General features: G+C 44.5%; 2 protein-coding genes across 2 annotated transcripts in view; both read right to left on the reverse strand.

Annotated features, from left to right (window-relative positions):
• Window positions 1-445: 445 nt before the first annotated feature.
• On the reverse strand, window positions 446-10,204 carry adora2b (adenosine A2b receptor; the record flags this gene model as incomplete). Its single annotated transcript, XM_084449534.1, has 2 exons — window positions 446-1,187; window positions 9,885-10,204. The coding sequence occupies 2 exons, from the start codon at window positions 10,202-10,204 to the stop codon at window positions 446-448; spliced, it is 1,062 nt and encodes a 353-aa protein (XP_084305660.1).
• Window positions 10,205-13,069: 2,865 nt separating this feature from the next.
• specc1 (sperm antigen with calponin homology and coiled-coil domains 1) overlaps window positions 13,070-26,295 on the reverse strand; it is a gene marked incomplete at both ends in the record, with an annotated part of 52,680 nt that continues 39,454 nt past the window's right edge. The window contains 3 exons of the mRNA XM_084449397.1: window positions 13,070-13,159; window positions 15,756-15,815; window positions 17,050-17,166. Of these exons, the coding sequence (XP_084305523.1) occupies window positions 13,070-13,159; window positions 15,756-15,815; window positions 17,050-17,166 (267 nt within the window). The remainder of the gene's footprint in view (window positions 13,160-15,755; window positions 15,816-17,049; window positions 17,167-26,295) is intronic.

A 26,295-nucleotide genomic window follows, 5' to 3' on the forward strand; every position in this document is an offset into this window, starting at 1 on the left:
AACACTTTTCTCATATTTTTCTTCAAAGTTGAGGCTAGAAAAAGGAGTGGTTTTGAACTGTGATATGATGTGTAGTGATAAATATTTCACCACAGAGTCTCATAGTGATGAATTCATAAGTGGATCAGTTTCACAGTCCAGCAAATCCAGTCAGCTTCAACAAAATAAAAAGAATCCTTCATGACAGTAAAAGTAGGCTGAATAAGACTCGTCTGCATTTTACCACCTGGCCCCTGATACTCAGTGCGATTCATAAATAATGCTGCACATTCAAGACATTTGAAATGTATCAATTTATCTTCACATATTATACCCTCTTTGTTCTGTAAACATATCTATCCTCACAGAAAATGGCATTCAAGATTAAAATACAATAAAATTAACACATACAGTATTGGGGGGGGGGGGGGGGGGGTTCGCAGTCACACACCCCTCATAGCGCCCCCTAGAGCAAGGGGTCAATAGTCATGTGAATCTGGTCTTGGTTTCGCCTGCTGCCATTGGAGCTGAGGTAGAGCTCCTCCCTGCGGCACAGGAAGTGGCGTGACAGGATTTTGCGGAAGGTGTTCCTGAAGTCCTGGATGCGGTAGGCGTAGATGATGGGGTTGACAGCTGAGTTGAAGTGGGACAGCATGATGGCCACGTACATAACAAACCTATTAGCATGCGCCCCATAGAAGAGAGTCAGGCAGTTGATGATGTGGACGGGCAGCCAGCACAGGGCGAACAGGCCCACGATGATGGAGAGGGACTTGGCGGCGCGGATCTCCCGCTGTAGGAGGTTGTGGTGCGAACTGTCCCCGTTACCCACACACTTGAGCTCGATCTGCCGCATCTGCTTCCGGGCCACGGTGAAGATCTTCACGTAGATACCCAGCATGATAAGCAGTGGCAGAAGCACACAGCCAAAGAAGTTGAAGTAGACCATGTAGTGCATGTCGACCACACTCTCGAAGAGACAGTTGCGCTTACAGCTCGTCAGAAACTGCGCTCCGTCGTCCAGCGCAGCCACGGGGGCTCCGTCTGTGAAGTTGTCCCCTACAGAGCTGCTGTTGGGCGGACTGACCTCACATGCCTTCTCCTTCCGGTTCCAGCCCAGGAAGGGGATTAGGCCGATGACAAAGGACAGGATCCATAAGATAGCGATGATCTCTCTGGCCCTCTTCCCTGTCACCAGCTCCTTGTACCTGGAGAGGAGAGGAGAGAGGGAGACTTGACTTGAGACTATGACCTGAGACTTGTAGTGAGAAGTCTACTGTAAATGCTACAGTGACTACATGTAAACTGAAGCCCCTGTAAATGGAATTCTCAACTTGAAAAAAATGTAATGCCACCGTGAGCCAAAGATAAGATATGATGATAGCAGTATGTACTGTAATATATCCAGTCATCATATTTAATGAGCAGGATAATCAAGAAAGGCAAAGGCAGATGTCCTCAGTTTCCGCACCTTATTCATCCAGCGTGACCAATGGGATAGACATAATCAAATATTTCCATTAAGCACATTACCACCAGATAGAGAGGGACCAGGTCAGTTTTCCTCAGCCTAACTGCCCAGAGGTGGGTAGAGAGGGACCAGGTCAGTTTTCCTCAGCCTAACTGCCCAGAGGTGGGTAGAGAGGGACCAGGTCAGTTTTCCTCAGCCTAACTGCCCAGAGGTTGGTAGAGAGGGACCAGGTCAGTTTTCCTCAGCCTAACTGCCCAGAGGTGGGTAGAGAGGGACCAGGTCAGTTTTCCTCAGCCTACACACCCAGAGGTGAATATTTCACTGTGGTGAAAAGGAAAGCATTTCTCTTATCACGCTGCTTTGATGTGCTCACATCCTGTTGACATCAAATCGGCCACAGACACACCTAGGCTGTGTTCGGAATCGCTCCCTATTCACTATATAGTGCACTATATAGGGCGTCAGCCATTTTGTTTGTAGTGTCCGAATTCTCCACGGAATTTTCGTTCCCTATATAGTCCACTATTTATTACCCACAAGTCACCTTGATTTCCAGGGTACAGTGCATGTACCCTACATTTTCTCCGGTATACCACAATGCAATGCAGTTGAGTTGTCTCGCGAAGAGGGCTGTGAACGGAGGATGGCGGCGGCAACTTTCGTGTATAAACTTAAGGAACTCTAGCTTGCGGAGCTAAATCGTAAACATGTAATGTTTGTAAACATGTTACTTGATCGTGCGCTTCATAGCTAGCTAGGTAGCGCGGCTATAGCCAACGTTACATCTTGCAATTAACAGACAGGACCAAAGTAGAAAAACCACACATGCACATGATTAGAATTTAAATTTCAACACTTTATTTGGGATTTAACATTCAAAATGAACACACAAAAGCAAATCCGATACTACCTGAGTGAGTACATCTCAACCTGCAGCGTGAATGCTCCCTGTTAGACTTGTTTGTTTACACGAGGGCGCATCCGCCTGCATCACACGAATGACCGACGCATTTTTGTGACGTTCGGTGTAGTGTCCGAATACTCCTTAAACCATTCCCTAGGTAGTTCACTACATAGTGAACCCTATATAGGGAATAGGGAGTGAGGGAACGAGGGAGCGATTCCGAACACAGCTGTCGTGCCCTAGCAACATGTTTACGAAGACAGGACGAAGACAGATTATGTTTTTGGTGCTGTGTGTGTTAGTTAGTTTGTTAGTCAGCAGAATTATGCAAAAACTACCAGATCGATTTTTATGAAACTCGGTGGAGGGGTGTAGCATGGGCCAAGGAAGAGCCCATTACATTTTGGAGTGGACCCGAATCATGGGGCGGATCCACTCATTATTTTTCACTTTCGTTAACACTGCCAGATAGACCAGACCAGCACATACGGGTACTTTGCAATGTTTAGTACATCCATGGCTAGTTAGCTCTTAGCTATCAGAGCTTAACGATATGAGCACACTGGGAATGATTGATTCAGCTAGCTAGCTAACTAGCTATTTTACCGGTATTAGATGCTGTGGGTCCTGTCATATCTAGCTAGAATAGCTAGGTACCTGAGATACATCAGAGAGCAGAGCTGAAGAGCACCTGTTTGGCCAACCCTAGCTAATGGACAACCAGTATTATTTTTTTTAAACATTTGTAGCCTCTAAGTATCAGTACCTTAATATCACTGCACATGCTGACGACATGCATCATGGATGGAGGTCTACGCTCCGAGTGCCCTTCTAGTTTTATAGTTGTTTACTATTTTACTAACATCATCTACTGTATTGCCACTCACACTTACACACTTATTATATATACAGGACCATTAAGATATCCAGAACATTGGTAAATGGCTCAGGTATTAGACAGATGTTGGACTACAAACCAGAGAAGGTAACTGGCTGTGGTACTGCATATGGGTGTATACTGTATATAGCTATACAAACATGTGCTGCACGGTTCGCAAGGGAATAGAACAGACTCTAATTACGCTTTGTGATATTGTATTGGTAAGCTTTTTAAAATGTTGTATTTTATTTGATTTCTTATCTTTGTCTTTTTATTTGGTTTTATCTTCCATCCCGTTTTTTGTTCTGTTCTGTTGTAAAGCACTTTGAGCTGCATTTATGTGTATGAAAGGTGCTATACAAATAATGTTGTATCATTATTATTATCATTATTATTATACTGTATTTCACAAAGCATAACTGTGGTCACTGGCACCGACACATTCTTTCCAAATATCTACAAAACAGATTGAGCAACAGTAGTTAAAAATGGCTTAACAGTGTGTCAGGGCGGTTATTTCCCTTGGCACAAGACTGAAGAATCTGATTAAGTAAATATAGATCTCTAATCGACACAGTGTGACTGTGAGCACAGAGGCTGTTTGATACTCCATTTGAGGTGTGTCGTGTTGTGTCACATTAGAGTCCTTCTGACTCTCACCATATAAGCTGGCCTCAAGATATATTCCAAGCTTCTGTATGGCAATGAGTTAAAGTTGCTTACAATTGCCAGGTTCACATGTACAGTAGTAATCACTGATCATTGAACAAGTGTGACAGCTTGACTGCTAGGCACATCATTTACTGGAAGGCACACAACAGGAAGTGATGTACTTTTTTAAATGTGGTAAATTTACCAGTGAAATATCTGTGAGCTGTATTCTGTATTATCATAATATCCTGGAATCCTCCTCTCATACACTAAATGATTCATCCCTGAGTCCTGCCCCTCTATGCCCCCTTTGTTCTACAGGGCATATATACATATGGACGAAAGTATTGGGACACATTACACCTACAGGAGCTTTTATGACATCCCATTCTATCATCGTATCACCCAATCATTAATATGGAGTTGGTCCCCCCTTTGCAGCTGTAACAGCTTCCACTCTTCTGGGAAAGCTTTCTACAAGATTTTGGAGTGTGTCTGTGGGAATTTTCATCCAGAAGAGCATTTGTGAGGTCAGACACAGATGTTGGACGAGAGGGCCTAGCTCGCAATCTCCGTTCTAGTTCATCCCAAAGGTGTTCGATGGGGTTGAGGTCAGGGCTCTGTGTGGGCCAGTCAAGTTCTTCCACGCCAACCTCACCTCACCAACCATTCGCCAAACCCAGACTCGTCCATCAGACTGCTAGATACAGTAGAGAAACGTGATTCGTCACTCCACAGAACACGTTTCCACTGCTCCAGAGTCCAGTGGTGGCATGCTTTACACCACTCCATCCAACGCTTGGCACGCTTGGTGATGTAAGGCCCTCTCGTCCAACATCAGTGTCTGACCTCACAAATACTCTTCTGGATGAATGGGCAAAAAAACAGACACTACAAAATCTTGTAGAAAGCCTCCCCAGAAGAGTAAAAGCTGTGACAGCTGCAAAGGGGGGACCAACTTCATATTAATGCCTATGAATTTAGAATGGGATATCATAAAAGCTCCTGTAGGTGTAATGTGTGTGTGTGTGTGTGTGTGTGTGTGTGTGTGTGTGTGTGTGTGTGTGTGTGTGTGTGTGTATGTGGTATATACACACACACACACACACATTGGGCTGCCAAATTACATTTGAGGGGATTTTGGACCATTGCTCTAGGCAGATCCTTCATATTCTGGGCTTGCACTTACTTTATCAACTGCCATCAACTCAGCCCACAGGTTTTTGATTGGATTGAGGTCTGGCGACTGAGATAGATTTTGTTGTCACGGAACCATTTCTGTGTGGAGCACATTCTTTCAGTCCTAATTTAAATAACGTTTGGCAGACTCCAAGCACTTGCTTCTGTGTCTTATGGGCAGAAAAGGCTTTCTTCTGGCAACCCTTCCAAAGAACCTGTGTTTGTGGAGGTGGTGTCTGATGCTGCTTTTTGAAACCTGGGGACCCCAAGATGCCACCAAGGCCTGCCGTTCTTTCTCAATGATTCTTGGGGATTTTGTTGCTTCTCTCACCACCCTCCTCAGTATCCTGGGGAGTTGCATCCTCTTAGTAAGTTACTAATGAGGTTTTCAATAGTTCCATATCTTTAGAATTTTTAAATAATTACCCTGACACTGCTCAGAATATAGTTAAGTATTTATTACATGCAAATGGTATTTGGAGTTTTTCTATAATTTTATTGTTTATAATTCTTTAAAGCAATACATAGCATTTTCTCTGGTTTTCTCTGAACTGCGCCCCCAAAGGCTCTGCGAGTAAGTGCACTGTCGTACTGTCGTATTGTTATCAGATTGTCTTTTTCTGGCTTCCTCCTTGATGTTTCACTTCAGTTTTCTCACCTCCGCCATGATATCATTGAGCTAAAAAACGCATAGACGCCGGAATAGTTAGCTACTACTGTGTTGTTTAAGCACAACGTTGCGCATGCGCACTTCGACTGAATGCTGCGTCCCGGGGGCGCGAGTTCTAAAAGGTAATAAATGTCAATGTATTATCTTTCTGAGTAGACTGTTTGGACGATTCAGCTTACTTTTAGTAAATCTAATTGGAGAATTAGCACCAGACATGTTTGTAAAGGTCCAAATATGTATTGCTTTAAGATATTGTTTGTTCATTGCCTGTAATGGGTGCCAGTAATTTTGGAGCCAACTATGCATAGTTCCATGTATTTCATATAACTTTAACTCTTTCTAACTCTCCATTTCTCTCTCCGACTCTCTTTGAGAGCCTATGAATGGACAGCTGAAGGGATTAGTTCTGGCATGACGACAGTACGCTGGCATCTCTCTCTCTCCTTTCTTCCGTTCCTCTCCCCACACATCCCTCTCTAACCCCTCGGTCCCTGTGCCTCCGTCAGGGGGCCACAGACCTCACAGGCCAGTGTCATAGAAATTGTAGTTTCACCACCTCACCACCTCCCTCAACCTTTCACATAGCTGTGCTAATCTTATTTATGACAGGATGACCTCCAGGAGGTCAACACACCTAGACGTTGTCTGCTCCAGAATAACCATCCTTTGTCCCATTGTCCCTACAAGAATTACCGCTTTTTCTCATGTCACGTGTCTGTATTCTCGACCACTGTTGATGATGCCTGCCATTTAATATGACGTGTACAATGGGTTAGCCAATCACATCCTGGAAGCGCCATACCTGTGTATTGCTTGAATATAAGGCTGCGCAAGACCAGACTGGGGCACTTCTGTGGGATGAACCACTCACGTGCGTTGTCCTGAAGTCCTTGCGCTCGTATGTTTTCTCAATAAACCAGACTTAACCTCTTTGAGCGAATCTTGGCAAATCCTTTTTGACTAGATCAGTTAAAAATCTTCCACACCAGGCGGCACAGTCACAATCACGCAACAATCACGTCTGGCTTTAACACAAGATGTCCACAGTCACAATCACGCAACAATCACGTCTGGCTTTAACACAAGATGTCCACAGTCACAATCACGCAACAATCACGTCTGGCTTTAACAAAAGATGTCCACAGTTCGGCTTCACACTCAGCACAACAGGTGGCTTGATGCCCTTGGTGTGACCCATAGGATTTACACTTTGATTTCGCATTGTAAGTACACAACAATCCTGTTCTTGGAGTGAGCTAGTGTGCAAAAGGCACATGTACTATTGTTGCAATAGAAATAGATGTGCCTTCCTCAAAAAATAAACTTTGTTGTGGTGCTAAACCAAAATTGTGAACATCAAAAAAGGACATCAAAGATGCATGGTAGCACTCACCAATAAAAGATAAATGGACAGATCCTCTATTTCACCGGTTTTATTTTTGCCGTCAATGGATCATGCTAACGTTTCGGCCAGAGGCCTTCCTCAGAGCATGAATGAGCTTGGAATCAGATGGTTGGTGAGTGCTACCATGCATCTTTGATGTCTTTTTTTGAGGCACATTTACTACTGTCTGTTCCCTCTGCGCCTAGAGGCCAGTCTGGTACAAAGCTATACTTAGAGCCGAGGCACAACTAGGAGCATCATCACCACTTGTGACTGGTTACAGTCACAGGCAACACAGGCAAAAGCCCCATGACTCAGGTTGGCAACTTATGAAATGGGAACCTGAATAAGTTTTTTAGTCACAGCAGGCTATAGGCTCGCAGCCACACCAGCACACAATAATCCCTCTCTCTGAGCATGGTACACCACTGGGGCCCTTAGAATGCACAGCGAGTATGAGAGGGAGCGGAAATCTCTCCGAGGTCTATCAGCCTACCACTTGGAACATGGTTTACCACAATCTGCCCAGCAGACAAGACCGGTGTGAAAAACAAAGCCTTTTCTAAGAAACATGCAAAGGAAACATCGTCTCTGAAGTGAGACCATGTACCAGGTTCAGCCAGGTCTCCACCATCTCACAGAAGCCGAAGAGTCTGGCCCTTCACTTGTAGAGAAGCCAGCTGTCAAAACACTGTGTTCTGAGAGACAACCAATCTCCCTGAGGACTAAAGACCCACCAAGCACACACACACACACACGTGCATACTTGCACGTACCCACAAATGACAATGCACACACACATAAATATACATGTAGCATGTGATCACATCCAGTCAACCATTCTCTTTTTCTCTCAAACGCAGGCACACACAAAATGGCTATAGAGGAGTAATATAAGTGTATGCATTGTCACACATTGTTCTCATTGTCATGTGAATGTGAGGCTGGAACGAGGCTTAACCGTAGAAGTCATGTTTTGGGTTTTCTTTCCCCAAAGAATGCAGTAGTAAGAATGTCATGCTTTAACAAGGATTGAAAAGAAGTGCTTTAGTTGAGGGTTGGAATCCATCTCCCACTGTAAATCATATAGTGTCAATAGTGCAAAGAGAAAAACTGGAAAAAGTTTTTCTCTCCTTGTCGATGGAGAGAAAGAAAAAGGAAGAAACATTGAGATCAATGAATCATTGAACAATTCAGAGACAGATATTCTCCTCCAAATATGTTACGGTGGGCAAAATATGCCAATGTCTTAAAGGAGTAGTAAAGGGAAAATGCATGTTTAGCCCTGTTTTAGGGTAACTTGTGTTCATATACAATGATTCAGATCAAAACGTTGACAAAGCTAGCATTTTCGAGATAGACAAGAGAGAAAGACACCAATTACACCCTCGGTGAGTTTCTTGTCTTTGAAATCGAGGGTTTAACATGTTTTTGAATGATTTTTCAAGATGCCCATCCACATCCATTGTATGACCAAAACGGTGGTAGAGCAATTATCAACTTTCTCGAAAATGCTAGTTTTGTCAACGTTTTGATCTGAACCATTGTATATGGTCACAAGTAACCCTAAAACACGGCTAAACATGCATTTTCCCTTTACTAGCCTACTCCTTTAATTTGAGAAACTGAACATTTTAAACACCTTGCAGGTTGAGAGCAGTGAGCGCCCTATCTGTTCTAAAACAACCAATCAGAAACATATATTGCCATGTAGTTTCACAACATACTAGGAATTTGTCTCAGTCTAAGTGGTCTATGTCCTCTACAGAATGCTATGGTGAGTTTGCCCGGTACACAGTCACAGCCAGCTCTGTCTGCTGCTGCCATGACCTGCTGTCAGTCAAAGGACACTGTGGCCAGGTATTGATCCCAAAGCGTCTTCCATTGTCTCAGGCTCTGAGAGGGTGTGATTAATTATTGTGCCTCAGGCTCCAGCAATAATCTGCATTAAAATACACATCAGTTACTGTACCTCGCCTGTTAAGATGAAGAAGAGGGAAGGGATATCTATTGCGATAGATCAACCCAGCAATATGCCACAAAGACAATCATTGGTATCTAGAAGCAGTCACACAACTGTGTTAAACTTAGGGTAAACGGAGGGGTGTTGTGGAGCTGTAGCCCTTCTGTAAGTCCAAGTTCCAGGATAAGGTAAGAGCTTTTTTTACATTTAAATGAAATGGAAATTTGCCTTCTGCACTCTAAAACAGACAGTAAAAAGCAACTAAAATGAAGAGTTTTTCAGGAGCAGCAGTACTCATGGGGTTTTGTGTTAAAAAAAAAGGTGTCCCTGTTTAGAATGGTCACAGCAGAGGGCACAAATATGATTTCTTGCAGTGTAGTCTACAGTACCCGTTTTCCCTGGCTAGTGGGACCTTACCAGTTCATGAGCCTACTAGACCAGACACCAAACATAAACACAACTATTGATTTGGGTGAATGAAGATAGATGTAAGCCTAGTGCAGGACAAATTGGCCATTAGGCATTATAAGCTGTACAGTATTATCAGTGTACTTTAGAATCTAAAGTAGCCTATACTTAAGAATCAATGGGGAGGCCAAAATCATTCATTGTAACGGCCATTGAACAGCAGGAAAGCGCGGGGCATGCTATAGGACGATAACCATGATAAGATCAACAGTTCAAGTTTGATCAACTTCCCATATATAAAAAAAAGTTTATTTATATTAGTTACTAATAAAACATGGATCAGATAATTCGATAGGACTTAATGATTTAAAAAATAATAATTTTGCAGTACTCACCTTAGTGGGATTTTGACTGCTAAATATCTATCGATTGCCACTGCAAGCAAGCTAAAAATTGAGCTTTGAGTCAGTACCAAAACAAAGCAACAGAGGAAAAGACATCCATAGAAGTCCAAAAAGATACCGATGCTTATGGTTATGGCAAATGGGATGGCAAGGCAACCAACCAAAATATCTGCCACTGCCAAAGACACCAAAAAATAGTTCGTAGCGTTTTTCAGAGTGGTATTGATTGCGACAGCCCAGCAAACCAATACATTGCCGGATATGGACAAAACGGCAATTATCAATTCAGTGACTATGTAGAACGTAGCCATCTCTGCAGGTATTTTACACTATTAAGTCGCTAGTCAGAAGTAGGCCTACGAGTGCCATGAGGGACACTGCTCCATGGTCCAACGGGATGACTTTTTTTTCAATAATCCAAGAATATTCCCAAAGGATGATTTGATTCTGTGAAAAGAGAAAGAAAATAAGTGGCTATTTTAATTCATAACATCTTATGTGAATCTATATAATTAATCTTTAAATGTATCTAAATAAATCTAAAAACACTTCAATCATTAACATTTTAGTTTGCTTCCTACTTTCCCTACCAAGGATGTTTCTTTTCAAACACGCTCACATGTTACATATCATAGAATCTCTTATGCAATCGAAAGATCAAGCCCAATGCAATGCATTTAAACTACTTACCACTCTTGACATTGCAGGCTACATTCCATTAACTTTCGATCGTCTCACTTCCACATATTGGCTGCGCGTCCCGTGGCTCCCTCATGACTCTGGAGCGGTGGTGGGAGAATGGCTCAGAACTTCCCTCAACACAGGTTTTCAACTAGCGAAAAAACATCATAGCCACGCCCCGAATCAAAGATATCTAGTGATACTTCACTCATCGTGCCCTTAACAATCTCAGATGAGCATCACCGTGTACGCGCGTAGCGAGTAGCCTAGTAACCTAGTACGCTCCAATCCATACGCTCTCAGGTTAATGTTTTATCTGTTTTTCATAAAACTAGTGGGACAAAACCATCCCTTTATTCATACATCTGTTTCAAACGGAAGGTGCGTAGCAGAGGGAATCAAAAGCTGCGAAAAGACCCCATATAGCCTACTGTCTAACTTCCAATCCAAATGTAATTGAATATAGCCTGAATCAAATTTAGTATTTGTCTGATGAAGGTCTAGTACTGAAACACATTTTAAATGTAAGTGTGCGGGAACATTTTGATCTCTTGACCTGTGCTAATGGCCAATTGAATGATCAGTGTATACAGCACCGTGTGTGACTATAGGACATATGCATTCATGGAAGAATGACAATCAGCCCAGAGAAAGAGGCAAACACACGCTCCCCCCTTTCATTCCCCCCTCTCGATATTTCCATACACAAATATTTTTACAACCTTGACACAGATTTAATTGGCTTTCTGGGAATAAAATGACCAGGACAACCCTAAAACCACCGACATGGACACTGATAACATTTTTTTTTTTTTTAAATACTAGGTTCTATGTGGATGAGTGGTTACTGTTGCTGTGTGTGGCCTGTTATCCTGGATCATAGGTGAGTGTTTCAGTGTGTTTCTGCAGTCATAAAACATGTTCCCGTTATGTCCCTCCACGTGGTGAGGAACGATGGTAGGTCAACCCCTAGACTAGCAGTGTGGTGAAGCAAGTTTGCACCCGATTCTTTATTGACTGTGAAAACAGTGATGATTGACAAAAGCTCAACAAAACTTTATTTAATAATAAATAGGACACATTATAAAGTGATTTGATTCCGTCAGCCCTAAACCATTCAAACAGCTAGAACACTCTGTATCAATCTGTTTTCATAAAATAGTGTTCATCTAAAAAACTATTCAGAGCAACATTTACTGACGTGTTGGTAATTGTTGGTTAGTGTAGCATCACAGATGGCACCTTAATAACTCAGTCAAAATAGGCAATTGTTACCTTTTGAAGAACTAAGCATATTTAAAAGCTTCAATATGCAAAACCAAGCTCTTCCTTTTAAAGTAGCATTTCAAAATAATACATTGAACAGTTAAACAGAAAAATCAAAAAAATAGTTCCAGCAATTTCCTTTTTTGCTTATCTTAAGTGCTAACAACAAGGTTTGATATGGATATATGTATCTTACTTGCAGAGTACTCTAAGGGTGCTTTCACATTAGGGACCCCAGGCCCAGATCTGAGTACACTTGACCCCAAAGTCAGTTGGTCAGTTCTCAGTTGGTCAGTTTGAACACACGTGTACCGTGCCTGAGTACCCGGGCCCCGGCCAACTTGAAAAGGTGGTCTCGAGTACGGTTCATGTGTACTCGAGCACGGTATGCACCAGGTGTGAAGGCAATGGTGCCCAAACAGGGAAGTGGACTGCTATTTATAATGTTATGTATGATTGGCTTGCAAATGTGGCGTCATAACTATTCGACTGTCCCGTTCAAACATAGCTGCGAAAGGATCACTCTGGACTACTGAAGAAATTAAATGCCTGCTCCAAATTTGGGCAGATGAAAATATACAGTCACAACTGGACAATACACACAAAAATGCAGAGATTTATGCATCAATTAGAGAGTACTTGTTGTACATGCGCGTGGATTCAGTAGGATAACAGAACAGTGCCAATAAAGAAAGTCAGACAGCAATACCACAATGTGGTGCGCAAGTCTGGCAGCTCAACTGATGCGAAATAATCGGGGAAAAAACAAGTTCGCCTACTATTACCAAGTAACAACCCATCTCACCACTTCAAAAAAAAAAGTGGCGTAGATGGTGACGAAGTATACTCGGGTACGGAACAACATTGCAAAGTGAAAGCTGCCCGGCGGGGGAGTGGGGAGGGGAACATCATACTCCGGCGTGGTATGCAATCGTACCTGATGTGAAAACGCCCTAACAGCATTTGAACAGTGTCAACTGTACCGTACCAGAACGAAGGAGCTGGGGAAGAGCAACTCCAAGCCAGTTCAAAGTTCAAAACAACAGGAGGGTCCTTATCAAGGGTTAGTGGGGTGGGATGGATAGAGAGGAGTCCACTCAGTCTGTTTAAAGGAGAAAAGCACAGCAGGACTCCCTGTTGACAGAAACGGGTGGGGGGGGGTCTGGACCGGCGGAAAGTGCTGCTGTGCCACCAATCTTCCTCCTCCTCTTCCTCCTCCTCTTCCCTGGTCAAGTCTCAAAGTACTTGTAGATCTGTGAGACGTACTGCATGACACTCTGCCAGTCTGGTCTGTCTGTGTGCATCAGCTCGTCAATGTCCTGTGGGAAACAAAGACACACAGAGGTCAATGACATGCTCCCAGTGTACCGGCAGGGACATTTCACACAAACATCACATTACACTACGCTATAAATAAACACAGTGCGGACTATCCAAAAATAAATATCACATGATTGATTTTCATCATCCTATCATTCAGACCCATTCAGACTCAGTGGTTCAGTGAGTTTCAGTAGTGTGCCAGTGTGCTGGCCCCAGATCCATCCAGAGCTGACGAGAGAGGGGCAGACACGGGTGTCCCGGAGACAGCCAGCCTCCAGCAGACTGCCCTGGGTCAGCCTTACATAACAGCAAGGGCAGTCAACTAGGCGTAAATACTCTCTGGGCACAAGAGGATTTCATGGGCACATCAAGAACCCATGACTGGTGAATATTTGTGTCTGCCTACAGTAGCTCATAAAGCCTGAGAATGGCTGGTCTTGTCATCCAGTAGGTGCGGACTTCCCTCTAACGTTGTGGCAACCCTGACATCCCACTGGAGCCACAGTGTCTGGGACTCTTGTTGTTATCACGAGATGTTGTGAAGTGAGCCTTCCTTCAGATTCACACTGAGCATTACTACCCTCTCTCAGCGCCTCAGTTCACTAGGGCGTAGGTCTCCTGGAGGTTTGTGTATTCTCAGAGCTCTCTCTCTCTCTCTTTCTCTCTCTCTCTCTGGGAGTCATTTCAACATTTTAGATGCTTTAAGAACCAGGCAAAGATCCAAGTGCACTTCAGTCTCCCATGTTGTCCCCAACAACCAACTGCTAGAGAGTGTCACATAGCTCTAAGTGTCACATAGCTCTTAGTGTAGACCTAGTCTGAAGGCAAGCTGCCCGTGAGGACTGTAGGGCAGGGATGATGACATTGTCAAGTCTGGTTAGCTTCCGAAGGACCAGTACTGCCAGTGTCCTAAAACAATTATATAACAAAAAGCTAGGAGGGTTTAAACAACAATGTAAATAAATCCTCTTATGAGCTAAAGAGCTATACATACAGGCTTTACTATATGGGTATTAATGAATGTGAGGGTATAAATGAAAATTGATAGATTTCAACGAGATGCAGGACTGTCGGAAGTATGGATGGCCTGACTAATCATCTGAATGCGAGGCGCTTACAGTATATCTGTTGGTGTGTGTTGGTGTGTGTGTGTATGTGTGTGTGTGTGGAGTAGAATTAACGTGCCCCCGAGACAGATTATTGGGTCACAACGACTACTGTCTCAAGACATCAAGTTGTTGACATTACAGGACGAGTTGCCAGGACATTAAACCTAAACTGTTGATACTTTCCTCATTGAAAAATAGCAGTGCTGTTATTTATCACTCTTTTGCCTGCTTTCTCATGGAAACGGTATTTCTCTCTGACCCTGTTTACACCTTCCATTAAAATGTGTTTTTGGTGATCAGATAAAAATACAGGTGTAAATGTGGCCAAAACGTTTTGAGGACCGATTGCGATCCGATCGCCAAACCACCTCCGGAGGTGGTCAGGGATGCATGTCGACCACATTTAATATAAGTGTAAATGGAAATGCGTTTTCAATCCACATATCAACAACGTGGGCGGAAATACGTAGCCGTTGGAACGCGCCGGTTCCAGACCAGCAAAGAAAGAATTAAAATGGATCCCGGTCAAGGTTGGAGTCCAGAAGAGACAAAAGTGTCTACTCTCAATTTGGTCGGACAAAAATATTCAAGCATAAACAGGATGTGACGTTCGATTGTCAGCTGGACAGAGTCAATCGGATCTCAAACGGATGGGGTTGAAGATAATCGAAACGCATATTAATGCCAGGTGTAAATGTAATCAGGCTTAATCACTATCTAGTAACAATCTCGATATGAGACGCATTTTAATGCAAGGTGTAAACGGGGTCTCTCTCTCTCTCTCTCTCACTCACACACACACACACACACACACACACACACACACACACACACACACACACACACACACACACACACACACACACACACACAAATACTTTGCACACCATTATTGTGTGCCACAGTCTGACATTTTGCACCACAGAGACTCAGTTTGAACCAGCTGCTGCTGTGTGTGTGTGTGTGTGTGTGTGTGTAGGGAGAAGTCCATGGATGAGTAACAGAACATCACATCCATGTGTGCACAGATGTCACTCAGGCACATCTAGACATGCTGCCTCTCCCCAGGTGCTCAGCAGCTTCTCTCGGATGCCTGACACCCAGAGTACAGGTGTCCCTCAGCGACAGGTGGGGCAGTGGCATAGCTTTACTACTTTCCTCTATTGCTCTATAAAATATTCAATGTATTTGAAACATTCACATCTAGAATATTAATGTAAAACAAAAGTTCGGTTGATTTTAAGAAAAGAGTTTTGAATCCGTGCTCGAGGCCATTGGGCAGTGGACTCATTGCAACAAATCAAGCAATATCGCGGAGACGGTGGAAGAAAACATCACTGGCTTCTATCTAAGATGTTGTTCGTTCTGTATTTGACTAAATATCTTCCAGATGTAGTGGACCGAATCAGAGCATTCTGTCTCTGTCGCTGGACCGGGTTCCGGCTCCTCTGGTGTTGCTGTGACCTCTGGAGGCTGGACTCACCAGGGAGGGTTTGATGCCGATGCTCTCCGCCGCCTGAAACGCCAGCGTCAGATTCCGACCCTGAGGAAAAAACAAACAGAGCTGCTGAGGTCAGGCTGCCATGACAGATGAGACTCTTCCTCCTCTTTCTCCCCGTCTTCCCCCTCGTTCTCTACCGCACAGAGAGTATCCACACAACAAAAATCGATAGATATGTCCGTAAATAAACCTCCTGGACACCCAGGCCCCGCACCCTGGGGACCAGGCCCAAACATCTGTCTGAGGAGGGGGGTGGCGGGGGGGGGGCACAGAGTCACTGATCTCTCTGGGACCCTTCACTGTGACCATGAACGTCGTAGTCTTTGGCTCCCACATATGTGGATGTGAGGAGCCAGTTTAGAATAGAGTAATACCGGTTTAATACAGATTTCGTTTGTTTTGGACGGCTGACCGTTGTTCGACATGTGAACGTAATGGCGTTTGAAAGCTGAGGTTGGCAGGCCAAAGACATATGGGTCCGTAGTTTGGACTTCTGGGGTGTCTGTTGAATGTTACCACTACATGCTCATTTACCTACTGAACATTCAACCATGATAGAGAGTATCGACGGCTGAGTAGACAGAGTGGAATCTGACGAAGACCCACACGGGTCGAAACGTTGACACCTTTTACCCAATAAATAGTCCTGTGGAGTAGCTGTGTGCGGACCTCAACTTTATCAGATGTCATTTTGTCCTGCGCCAGCGTGGTGGATGTGCTTGGCATACATTTTATTGTATTTCATAGACAGAGTGGAATGCCGTGATTCTAAGACTGGGAAGTCAGTCAGCAGAACATATATTAAAGCCAACACAGGCCTACTGAATAATTCCCTGGGATGGGCTGGCTTAGCGGTAATCTCTGTCATTGCGACAGTGTTGCGTTCTCCCTGAGGCCAGAGCCAGCACGTCCCAGTTGTCCCGTATATTGTGCGGCGGTGCCCAGGCTCTGAAGTGTACTTCTCTGTTGTTGATGGTGAGCTGTTTGAATTAACACTCAGGATGAACCCTGACAGCAGCAGTATGTGTGTGTTTGCTTCCCTCTGGAAAATGTAGAGGTAGGATCTATGTCCATTCCCCCTTTGTTCTCTGCACATAAAGTGTATTGTGTTGCCTGTATATGAAATGCACAAATAAAGTTTGATTGGATTTGTGTGTGTGTGTGTGTGTGTCCTCTCCCCGCTATGTGCCATCACTCCTGACATTCCATTTTAGTGGCCTGGGGACACGGAAACATCCTAATTAAAAAAAGAAATGGTGTCAGCAGGGTTCTGTACCTTGTCTTGACTGATGAGTTCCTGGTAAGGGATGTGGGCAGGAAGGTACGTGTGTAGGAGGGCACAGAACGCCAGGCCATCACTCCAGCTGCTGCTGAAGTTAGTCACGTCTATGTTCTGGAAGACAGAGACAGATAGAGGGATAGACAGAAGAGGAAGAGAGAGAGAGAACATTGCCAATAATCTGTACCTTGCTTATTCCTCCTCCAGGGGTAGGAAATGGGCCAGCCTAATGTTCTACTTAGAACATGCTACGGACATGAAATGGGACATTACATGACTCACCAAAGTACAGGAAGCCACACACAAATGAAAACTAATAATGTTACATGACCCTCCCCCATCGACCCCCTACACTAATCAATAGGTTAGCTCGTTTCCTTCTGGGAGCGTGTTGAGGGATCCTTGTATTGCTGTGTGCCGAGAGGGGCTTGTACACATATGTTCCATGTTCTTCTACTTCTCTACCCCTGGGTGAGACCTGCATGTCAGCACGGTGTGTGTGTGTGTGTGTGTGTGTGTGTGTGTGTGTGTGCGTGCGCGTGTGTGCATCCTCATGCATCATATCCAGATAGGACAGGACATTCTGGGTGGTGGGCGTGTCCTCTCCACACCCTTCCATTGAGTGTGACGGTCCCTGTAGGACACAGAGCCATTTCCTGTGTCCCCCCGTGTCCCTTCCATGTGCTGCCAGACACGTTGGGAACACGGCTGCTGGTCCGGCGGAGGCTTCCCCGGGGATGTCTCTCACAGGCCCCCGTAGACCAGACACCCCATCTATCGCTTTGATTGGCTCCCTTTAGAGCGGAGACCCTGTCACGAGCTGCTGCGGCCCAATCACGGCAGAGAGCCTTTCTGCTCAATGAGGGGGTCACCAGCTCCAATCCAGCAGGTCTGGTCTGGACCAGATGAAGACTACACTTTGCTTGATGGGTTCAGATTCTCAGGAGGATCTCTGAAGTCCACGATACTGTCGTTTTAGCAGAAGCTGTTCTTTGGGGGTAGCCACAGTCAGTCTCATGATAACAAGCCCGTCTTGCTATAAGGTCCAGAGAGGGTGAGAGAGAGAGGATCTCCCTGCCCCTCGATCCAAAGAGGAGGGACTGAAATTGAACTGAATCCTGTCCCTCACTCATCAATCACTTCCTGATTATTGTGTGCCTCTCCAGCCGGTAGACATGCACGATCATGTCACATTCTTCACATTATTGTGGCTTATCTCTTTCCAGAGTGGATCAACAGACAGCGACCCAGGGCCAATAAACAAACACACATACCAAATACAAACACCGCCACACACACACCCGCCCACACACCCCCACACACCCCCCCCCCCCCCCCCCCCCCCACACACACACACACACACACACACACACCTGATAACAGGGACAAACTCAGATAATGACACACAAGCTGAGAGGAGGAGGAATGAACAGGAGGGGAGGACAGGGGAGGGGTTGAGGAGGGATTCCAACCAGTCCAGACTCCCATCCTGGTCTGGTCCAACCCTGAGGGTGGGGGGCGGGGGACAGAGGGGGACACAGGGGGGAGACAGGGAGGGGATAAGGGGGAGGGGGCGGCCAGGAATGTTAGAATAACAGCTGACAGCAACAGCGGTCTGGGAGCAGGCTCAGAAAAGCAAACACAGCATCAAGCGACAGGAAACGTCTCACTCCACACAAAAGATAGAGCTGGTCATCTGAAAGAACCAGAAAGAGTAGGAGACAGAAAGAAAAAGAGAGAGAGAGAGAGAGAGAGAGAGAGGGAAAGAGGGAAAGGGGGAGAGAATAAGAGTCTGAGAGAAGTAGAAAAAAAATATGGAGATGATCATCATACAATTACATAAACGTGAATCCAGCTGGAAAGTAGATAAGAGCTATGATAACTGATAACTGTACGATTTCATCAGGAGTCACAGTCAGCCTCTACAAACAGCTGAGCAAACACAGGGGCCGGCAGGAAACTGTCCCAGAACTGCACAGCTCATCAACCAACATTCACAGTTGACTTGTTCACACAGTGGCCAAGGGGAAAGGGTGAACCTCACCAGAGGATGTTAATATCACGTCCAGTTACACAGTGAAACCCTAAGTGCTATAATGGCATTAGTACAGTATATGTCTGCATCCTGTGACGGTTCTGAGGTCCATGTTGTTGGGAGTGTGGCCGGAGACAGTATGTGGCTGAAAGCTGGACTTATAAGACACTTGACACCCAGCTGACACTTGCTATTATCACATTATGGTGCTGAAGCCTTGTAGATCACAGAGACTGGGAGGAGAGATCAGAACCTAACTGGTGATGATGGAGCAGAGCACACACACTGGCAAGGCCATCACGAGAGCAAACACAGAGACACACACACACACACTCTCTCTCTCTCCCGGGGGAATGATGGATGAGCAAAAGTACAATACTACCTGATGATAGAGAGCAAAAACCATTCACATGGGCTGCCGGGTGGCCATTCGGGCACACAAGAGTGATGCATACAAACACGCAGGCACACATGCTAAAACCCATCAGCAGGGTCTGTTCAAGCAGGAAACAAGCTAACAGAGAGCTGTGAGACGGATGAGCCACTCCGTCAGTGTATCCCTCCTGCCTCTGAGCCCTCTCTCTCTCTCTCTATAAAACAGAGTGAAAAAAGCCAAAGAGAACGAGTAAAAAGACAAAGAGAGATGGGTAAGCTGCAGTAATGGGCCAATCATGCAATGAATCACCATCATGAGCAATGACAGGCTAAAAGCCCTGAAAGGGACAGGGCACATAAACCCAGAGGCTGAGTCAGGCTACGAGTCACATACTGTAGCTGTAGTTAACCAGCAGCCTGCCTGCATACACGCACATACACACCCCCTTTAGGGCAGGACACAGATAAGCATACTATCTATGGGTGGTATTGTGTGAGTAAAGTTTGAGCCAGACTCCCTAGTTTTACTGTTCTGTACCAGGAAAACATTTCGGGGAAGAGGAGACTACATGCATCCTGCAACTCCACTGTCAACATAGTTCTAATATCTGGAGACCGAGTCCCTCACCCCCCAGGCAGTCCTCCCCACGCCCATGTCTACAGTAGGTCCCCTTCCTCACGCGGCTGGGGCTGTGAGCATTTCCCAGAGAGGGCCGGATGAGTCTGTGTTCAGACCAGACTCTCAGCCTTTCCTCATTGTTCCCATCCTGAACAAACAACGCTTTTATTTTTGTTTTGCTTTTTTGGTTAATTGAAAAACCTGCCTGGTAGATCTGAGTAAGGACATCAAAGACCATGGTAAAAATACAGTGTGTGGGGGGGGGGGGGCATCAAGAAGAACCCTTTCTATTTCTAAGAATCCTTTTCTAGTCATGACACATGTGCTTGTGGCTTTGGGGGAAGACTCTCTGTATCTGTGTGTTCAGCTCTGTGGCGACGTGAGCGGCCTCCTCAGTCTCCCCAGCAGCTCCAGCAGTCAGTCTGTGGGGCGGCTGGGGCTCAGTGGTAGAGCAGGTCAGCGGTTTGAATCCCACCTCCTCCTGTCCATATGTCAAAGTGTCCTTGGGCAAGACACTGAGCCCTAAATTGCTCCCAGTGAGCAGGCTAGCACCTTGCATGGCAGCTGCTGCCATTGGTGTGTGAATGGGTGAATGAGAGGCCATTGTAAAGCGCTTTGGATAGAAGCGCTATATAAATTCAGTCCATTTACCAATCAATCCCTGCTTAAGGCCTCCTCTGATCGATCGGCTCTACTAGTATTCTCATAGGTGGACACCCCTCCGATGTGAATAATTATTGACCAATTTCTATTATTTGTACCATTGCTAAAATTGCTGAGAAACGTACGGCTCTTCTAAAATTCATTAATGATGTGTTCTCATCCTTTGATAAACTCTGCCAACTCACAGGTGCATTTTTTTTTTTAAATCAATCTTTCCAAATCCTTTGATAATGGTTGATCACTACCTCCTCATTGACAAGCTCTATTCTTTGGTTGAGAATGAAATGCTCTCCTCTGGTTTAATTTATAGCTAGCTCCTTTTTCCTCTGTGCGCGCACCCCCTTTATAATGGAGGTCTATGGGCCTCTGCTAAAAACTATGATAAACATGCATTTTCATTTTTAAAAAGGAGCTAGCTTACTATCGGATCGGTTAAATGTTGTTGTGTACCGATCGGTTTCATTGAGGACAAAACGACATTTGAGCTAAACTTGCTATGACAGCGGCGTTCCCTTTTACCCCCCGGTAGTTAGACTGTGGGGGGTATAGTCTGTCCTAGGATTAACTATACCCCGGGGGTAAAGTGTCCTAGGATATTTTAACTTTTAATTTTAAGTATTGCGGGGTTTATCTCGGTCCTAGGGGGGGTTAGTCTGTCCTAGGACACTTTAACCCCCAGGGGGGTTAATCTGTCATAGGGGGGGTTAAAGCGTCAGAGGGGGGGGGGTTAATCTGTCCTGTTACACTGGGCTGGAATCAAACCCAGGTCACTGCAGCAAAGACTAGCCTTATTGTATGCACCCTATCCCGCCAGGGGACCCCATCTATTTTATTGTTGAAAAGGGTGTTCCACAAAGTTCCACCTTCGGACCACTTCTTTTTTCTACCTCAAACATGCTCAAATTGTCTTGTTCAGCTTTAAGCTGATGACCCTGCTATTTATTCTTATAACTCTGATATATTACAAATCCAGAATTCTTTAGTCTGATTTTAACTTGGTCCAAAACTGGTTTCATAACAGACGTGTATTGAGTAAGAAGAGGTCCTGCAGCAAAGTGTCTGGCATAGTCGCTCATATCTCTTTGATTTGAATCTCTGATAATGGTTCACCACCCATTGAAAAAGCTGTTTGTTATAATCTCTTAGACTTTGACTGACCCTGAACTCTCATTGATTTTCTTATATTATTAAAAGAACATATGGTTGTCCGAGTTCACTTTCTTGCTCAATTCCTTGTTTTACATTCAAAGTCAGAAAAATAATAATTTCTCAGTTGATACTACCTATTATTGATTATGCTGACATTGTCTATCAGAACACCTCTGCCTGACCACCCACATATTCTAGGCCCCTAAATGTCCCTAAATCTAGAAGGCAATTTCAATGGGTTCAGTTCATCTTCAAATTTGTTTAATTGTCCTTCCTATTTGAAAGTTATTGGTTCCATGTAGATCTTCAAGGACTAGCTTTGTATTTAGCATCATACGCCCTGTTATACTGTAAGGTTATTTATGATATTATCCATATCAACATTTTGATGAATTTTGAACTCTTGAGATATTAGTGCTCATTGCTCATATCACAGTTAAGTACACAATCGATCTCTATGGGCATATAGAATATCCTTCAAAAGCAACACATAAACCCATCCTTCAAAAACACCATAAACTCTTGTTTTCAAAGACAGGAAACTCAGCGAGCTCACCGCACAACACCGCAAGTGAGCAACATAAAACTACAAACTACCCAAAACAATTCAGAAGTAGGCCTATTTCCGGCATCAGATTAATCTAAACTTATCTGGTTTTGGTGTTTATACAAGTCAATGCATTTTAATAAATTAGATAAATAAAACCCGATATGAAGCATACTTTGCAATAATTTTTATGTCAGAACATCATGATTTACCACATTCACTCTTCTTCTGGGAGGTGTTGACCTTCATCAGAACCCATCCAGTGGCACAATCCTCTGGCAGATCCTCGGTTCGAATACACATATACTAGCCATAGAAATCCGTTTGTGCCAGATCGGAAAATGATCTAGCCAATCAACGTTCTAAGAGGAAATACAAACTGCTACGCTGGGTGGGTTTGTTTAGGTGTGACAGTATTGAGGAGCGGTTGAAGTTAGCATGTGATAGACGGTGATAGAAAGATTCAACCAATCACCTGCCAAGTATTTTTGAAAGTGCCTGCCCTTTTCCAAACAGTTTCCAATGGATAGTTCCCAGATGATTATGTGAAGCAGTGGCGCGTCAGGTTACACATGCATACACCAAGCCTGGAATTTTGTCATTTTAGGGGCAAGGCCATTTGGCCTTCGGTGTCACTCAATTTTTTAGGGCACAAAGGCCACATACCAGGGCACAAAGGACATTGAGTGAAATAAGTTATAATATAATAATTATAGGGGCACAGTCATGCTTGTTTCATTTGATATAATTTGGATTAAATGCTTTAAATATGTTTGTACTGCCTTTTTAAAATCCCAGTCACTGTTTCCCTACACGGAAGAATCGCAAAAATCATGGAAAAACGTAACAGGGCAAACCTAGTAACGTCACTGGACTGGTTTGCCCTTTGATGTTTTTCCACGATTTCTGCGATCCTACAAACATGCAAACAATGCACATTTGCACTTTCACGCACTACTGTATACATCATTTACTATATTGTGTTTTTATTGTTATTTTATTATTACTGCAATGTCGAGGAGCCGAAATCCAAGAATTTGACTCTCTTACACCTGCATAAAGGCATGTCACAATAAAGGTGCACACCGGCACGTAGCCCATGGCCATCGAGGGCTCAGATGGGGTACGTGCGAATCAACAGGTACACACATCACGCACACTTACCTTGAAAATGATATGCTACATTTCTAGAGGCTATCCTCCTCTTAATCTTTCAACATCTCACCCCCAAATGTACGTACATGAATAATGGCATAACAATAAAGGAACTGCAGACGTGCACACCGGCACGTAGTCCATGGTGATTGAGGGCTCAGATGGGATACACGTGTGAATCAACACATACACATGTACACACATACTGTACACTTACCATGATAATGAGATGTTACATCTCTAGAGGCTATCCTTCCCATCTCATCAATCAGTATCTCACCCCCAGATGTTGACGCTGAAGAGCTCTCTGGAGGCGTGAGGAGATTCGTGCTGTGCACCATACTCCCTGGTCTCATCCTCACCATGACAACAGAAGCAAATCCATCTGTGTGTGTGTGTGCGTGTGCGTGTGTGTGCAGTTTACCACATTCATTCTTCTTCCAGGAGGTGTTGACCTTGTTTTTTGTCAGAGCCCATCCAGTGGCACAACCCATACTGAATCTGAATTCAACCCATTCTGAATTGACCCACCATCTATAACATTTAGCTTGCAGCATCCAAGTTTGTACTTATATCTATGCCAAGCTAACCAGTTAGTATTATCCAATAAGGTTTATTCTAGCCTGAACATCAAACGCAGTCACTCTCCCCTCACCCCCCCTTTTTGGAAAACTCCCCGGATCTGCACGATTCATGAATGACCCAATTGACAAAAAAACGGCGATTGTAGCCGAAAGGCGACTAGTTTGCAGGTATGTCAGACCTGCAAACTCTGTAGTAGTGAAAAAGGTGACGACATACAAAACTAAAACTAAAAACCCAAAACTAAAACCCTCTATATTCACTGAAACTACCATGGTTAACATGAAAAAGGTGACTGTAGCCAAAAGGTAACAAGTTTGCAGGTCTGCTTATTTCTTTTTAATATGTGTACCGAGTTATGTTTATTTGTGTCTGTATGAATTAATTAAGTGTAATGTAATGCCTTGTGGAGTTTATTCTGCAAACTATTTTCACCATGGGGACAATAAAGATTTATATATATATCTAATCTATCCATCTTCTTCACTATTCACCATCCTGGTCTCAGTACAGGTTACAATTAGGTTCTGCATCCAGCATTAAGAAGAGAGCTACGGTGCCCTTGGTGGTTTGCTGTGTTTCAAACGGCTAGAATCCTCTATTTGATTACAATGGGGCATGTTTTTTCATCTCAGTTTAATTATGGGGCTGTCTGACCAAAGGCCTTCCAATAATGGGGCTGCACCTGTATAACAATATGTGACACTGGGCTCTCTGGGAGAGAGGCTGTCTGAGAGAGCGGCCATGTCGGCTCCACCAGGACACATGAGGAGGATATACGAGCTAGTCTCCTGACACCACCACCAGAACTACACAGAGAGGACGGCAACAGCGGAGTCAATATTCATACAAGGCTGGCATATGACCCTTAATTACCTGGCCTCTTCAACCTCGAGAACATGAATTCAGGGATGAGTGTGTCAACTGCCGCGTCCTTTTAGTGAGGAAATATGCCTCAAGTGGAGGAGGAAATCAAAACGGAGCACCTGTGAATGGATGAGCCATGCTAACCTTTATCGAAGCACAGTGACTGCAGTGCGAAGTCATTGCTCTGTGCTTCCATCAGCTCTGTGTCTCACAGCCTAAAAACCGGATGCGTGTGACAGGGCTGTCTGCCATCAGACATTAGCAGCTAATTACTGCTCCTCTCCTGGACTCCTCCTGATGGTGAAGCACCATCGTCTACTCTGACCTTTCCCCAGCCCAGATTAAGCTCAATTTGCAGCAGTAACCTTTATTTCGGGCCGTGCGGTCTGAGTGGGCCTGTGGCCATATCTGTTCCTTCCCAGCAATGGGCCTGCTGTTTGGGCCCTGCTCTGCTTACTGTAACCCCCCCCCCCCCGCCCCAAGTTCTTTGGAAGTCAGAGGCAGCCTGGGATTATCATAATGATGTTTCACTCACACCTGAGACTGAATCTACAGAATTCTGTGGAGACACACACCACATGGGAAGTTGTGTGCATTTATGCAAGTGTGTGTGGGGTGGGCGTGTTTCTCCTTCTTTAGATCCGGTCTCAGGAGTGAGTGAAACTTCATCTCTTTATAACAGCAGAACTGGACGATCAGCAGGCGGTTATCTCGACAACCGGCCAATGTACAGTATGAAGTTGAAATTCGTCAGGTGCATTCCTCGGCAGCCCCTAAACGTGCAGTGTTTCCTGTGAAGTTGTTTGGAAGTGCTATGGTAAACCCAAGATCCATGATACCAAAAGGATTATTATTGTACCTCCGCCCCAGCGAAAGCGTAGCGCGAGAGGTAATGATTTTGGTGGCTTGTCTATTGATTTCTTTATTTATTGGTTGGTTTCTTGGTTGGTTTATTTGTTAGCAGAATTACAGTATGCAAAAACTATATCCAACCAATTGTCATGAAACTCGGTGGTGTGTAGCATGGGCCAACTTAGAACCCATTAATTTTGGAGCAGATCCGACCCGAGGACGGCGCCACAGAGCCGCCCAAACAAGGCCGCCCGTTCAACTCCATTCATTTTTTTGGACTTTTTCAAACTGGGGCAAAGAATTCCCGCCCATTCATATTCAACGAGGGGCTCTTGAAGCGGTCATATCTCAACGTGGGAAGGTCACAGAGACACAGGGTTTGGACTGGAATAAGGCTCT

This window comes from Borostomias antarcticus, assembly GCF_949987555.1.
Source record: "Borostomias antarcticus genome assembly, chromosome: 15".
Lineage (NCBI taxonomy): Eukaryota > Metazoa > Chordata > Actinopteri > Stomiiformes > Stomiidae > Borostomias > Borostomias antarcticus.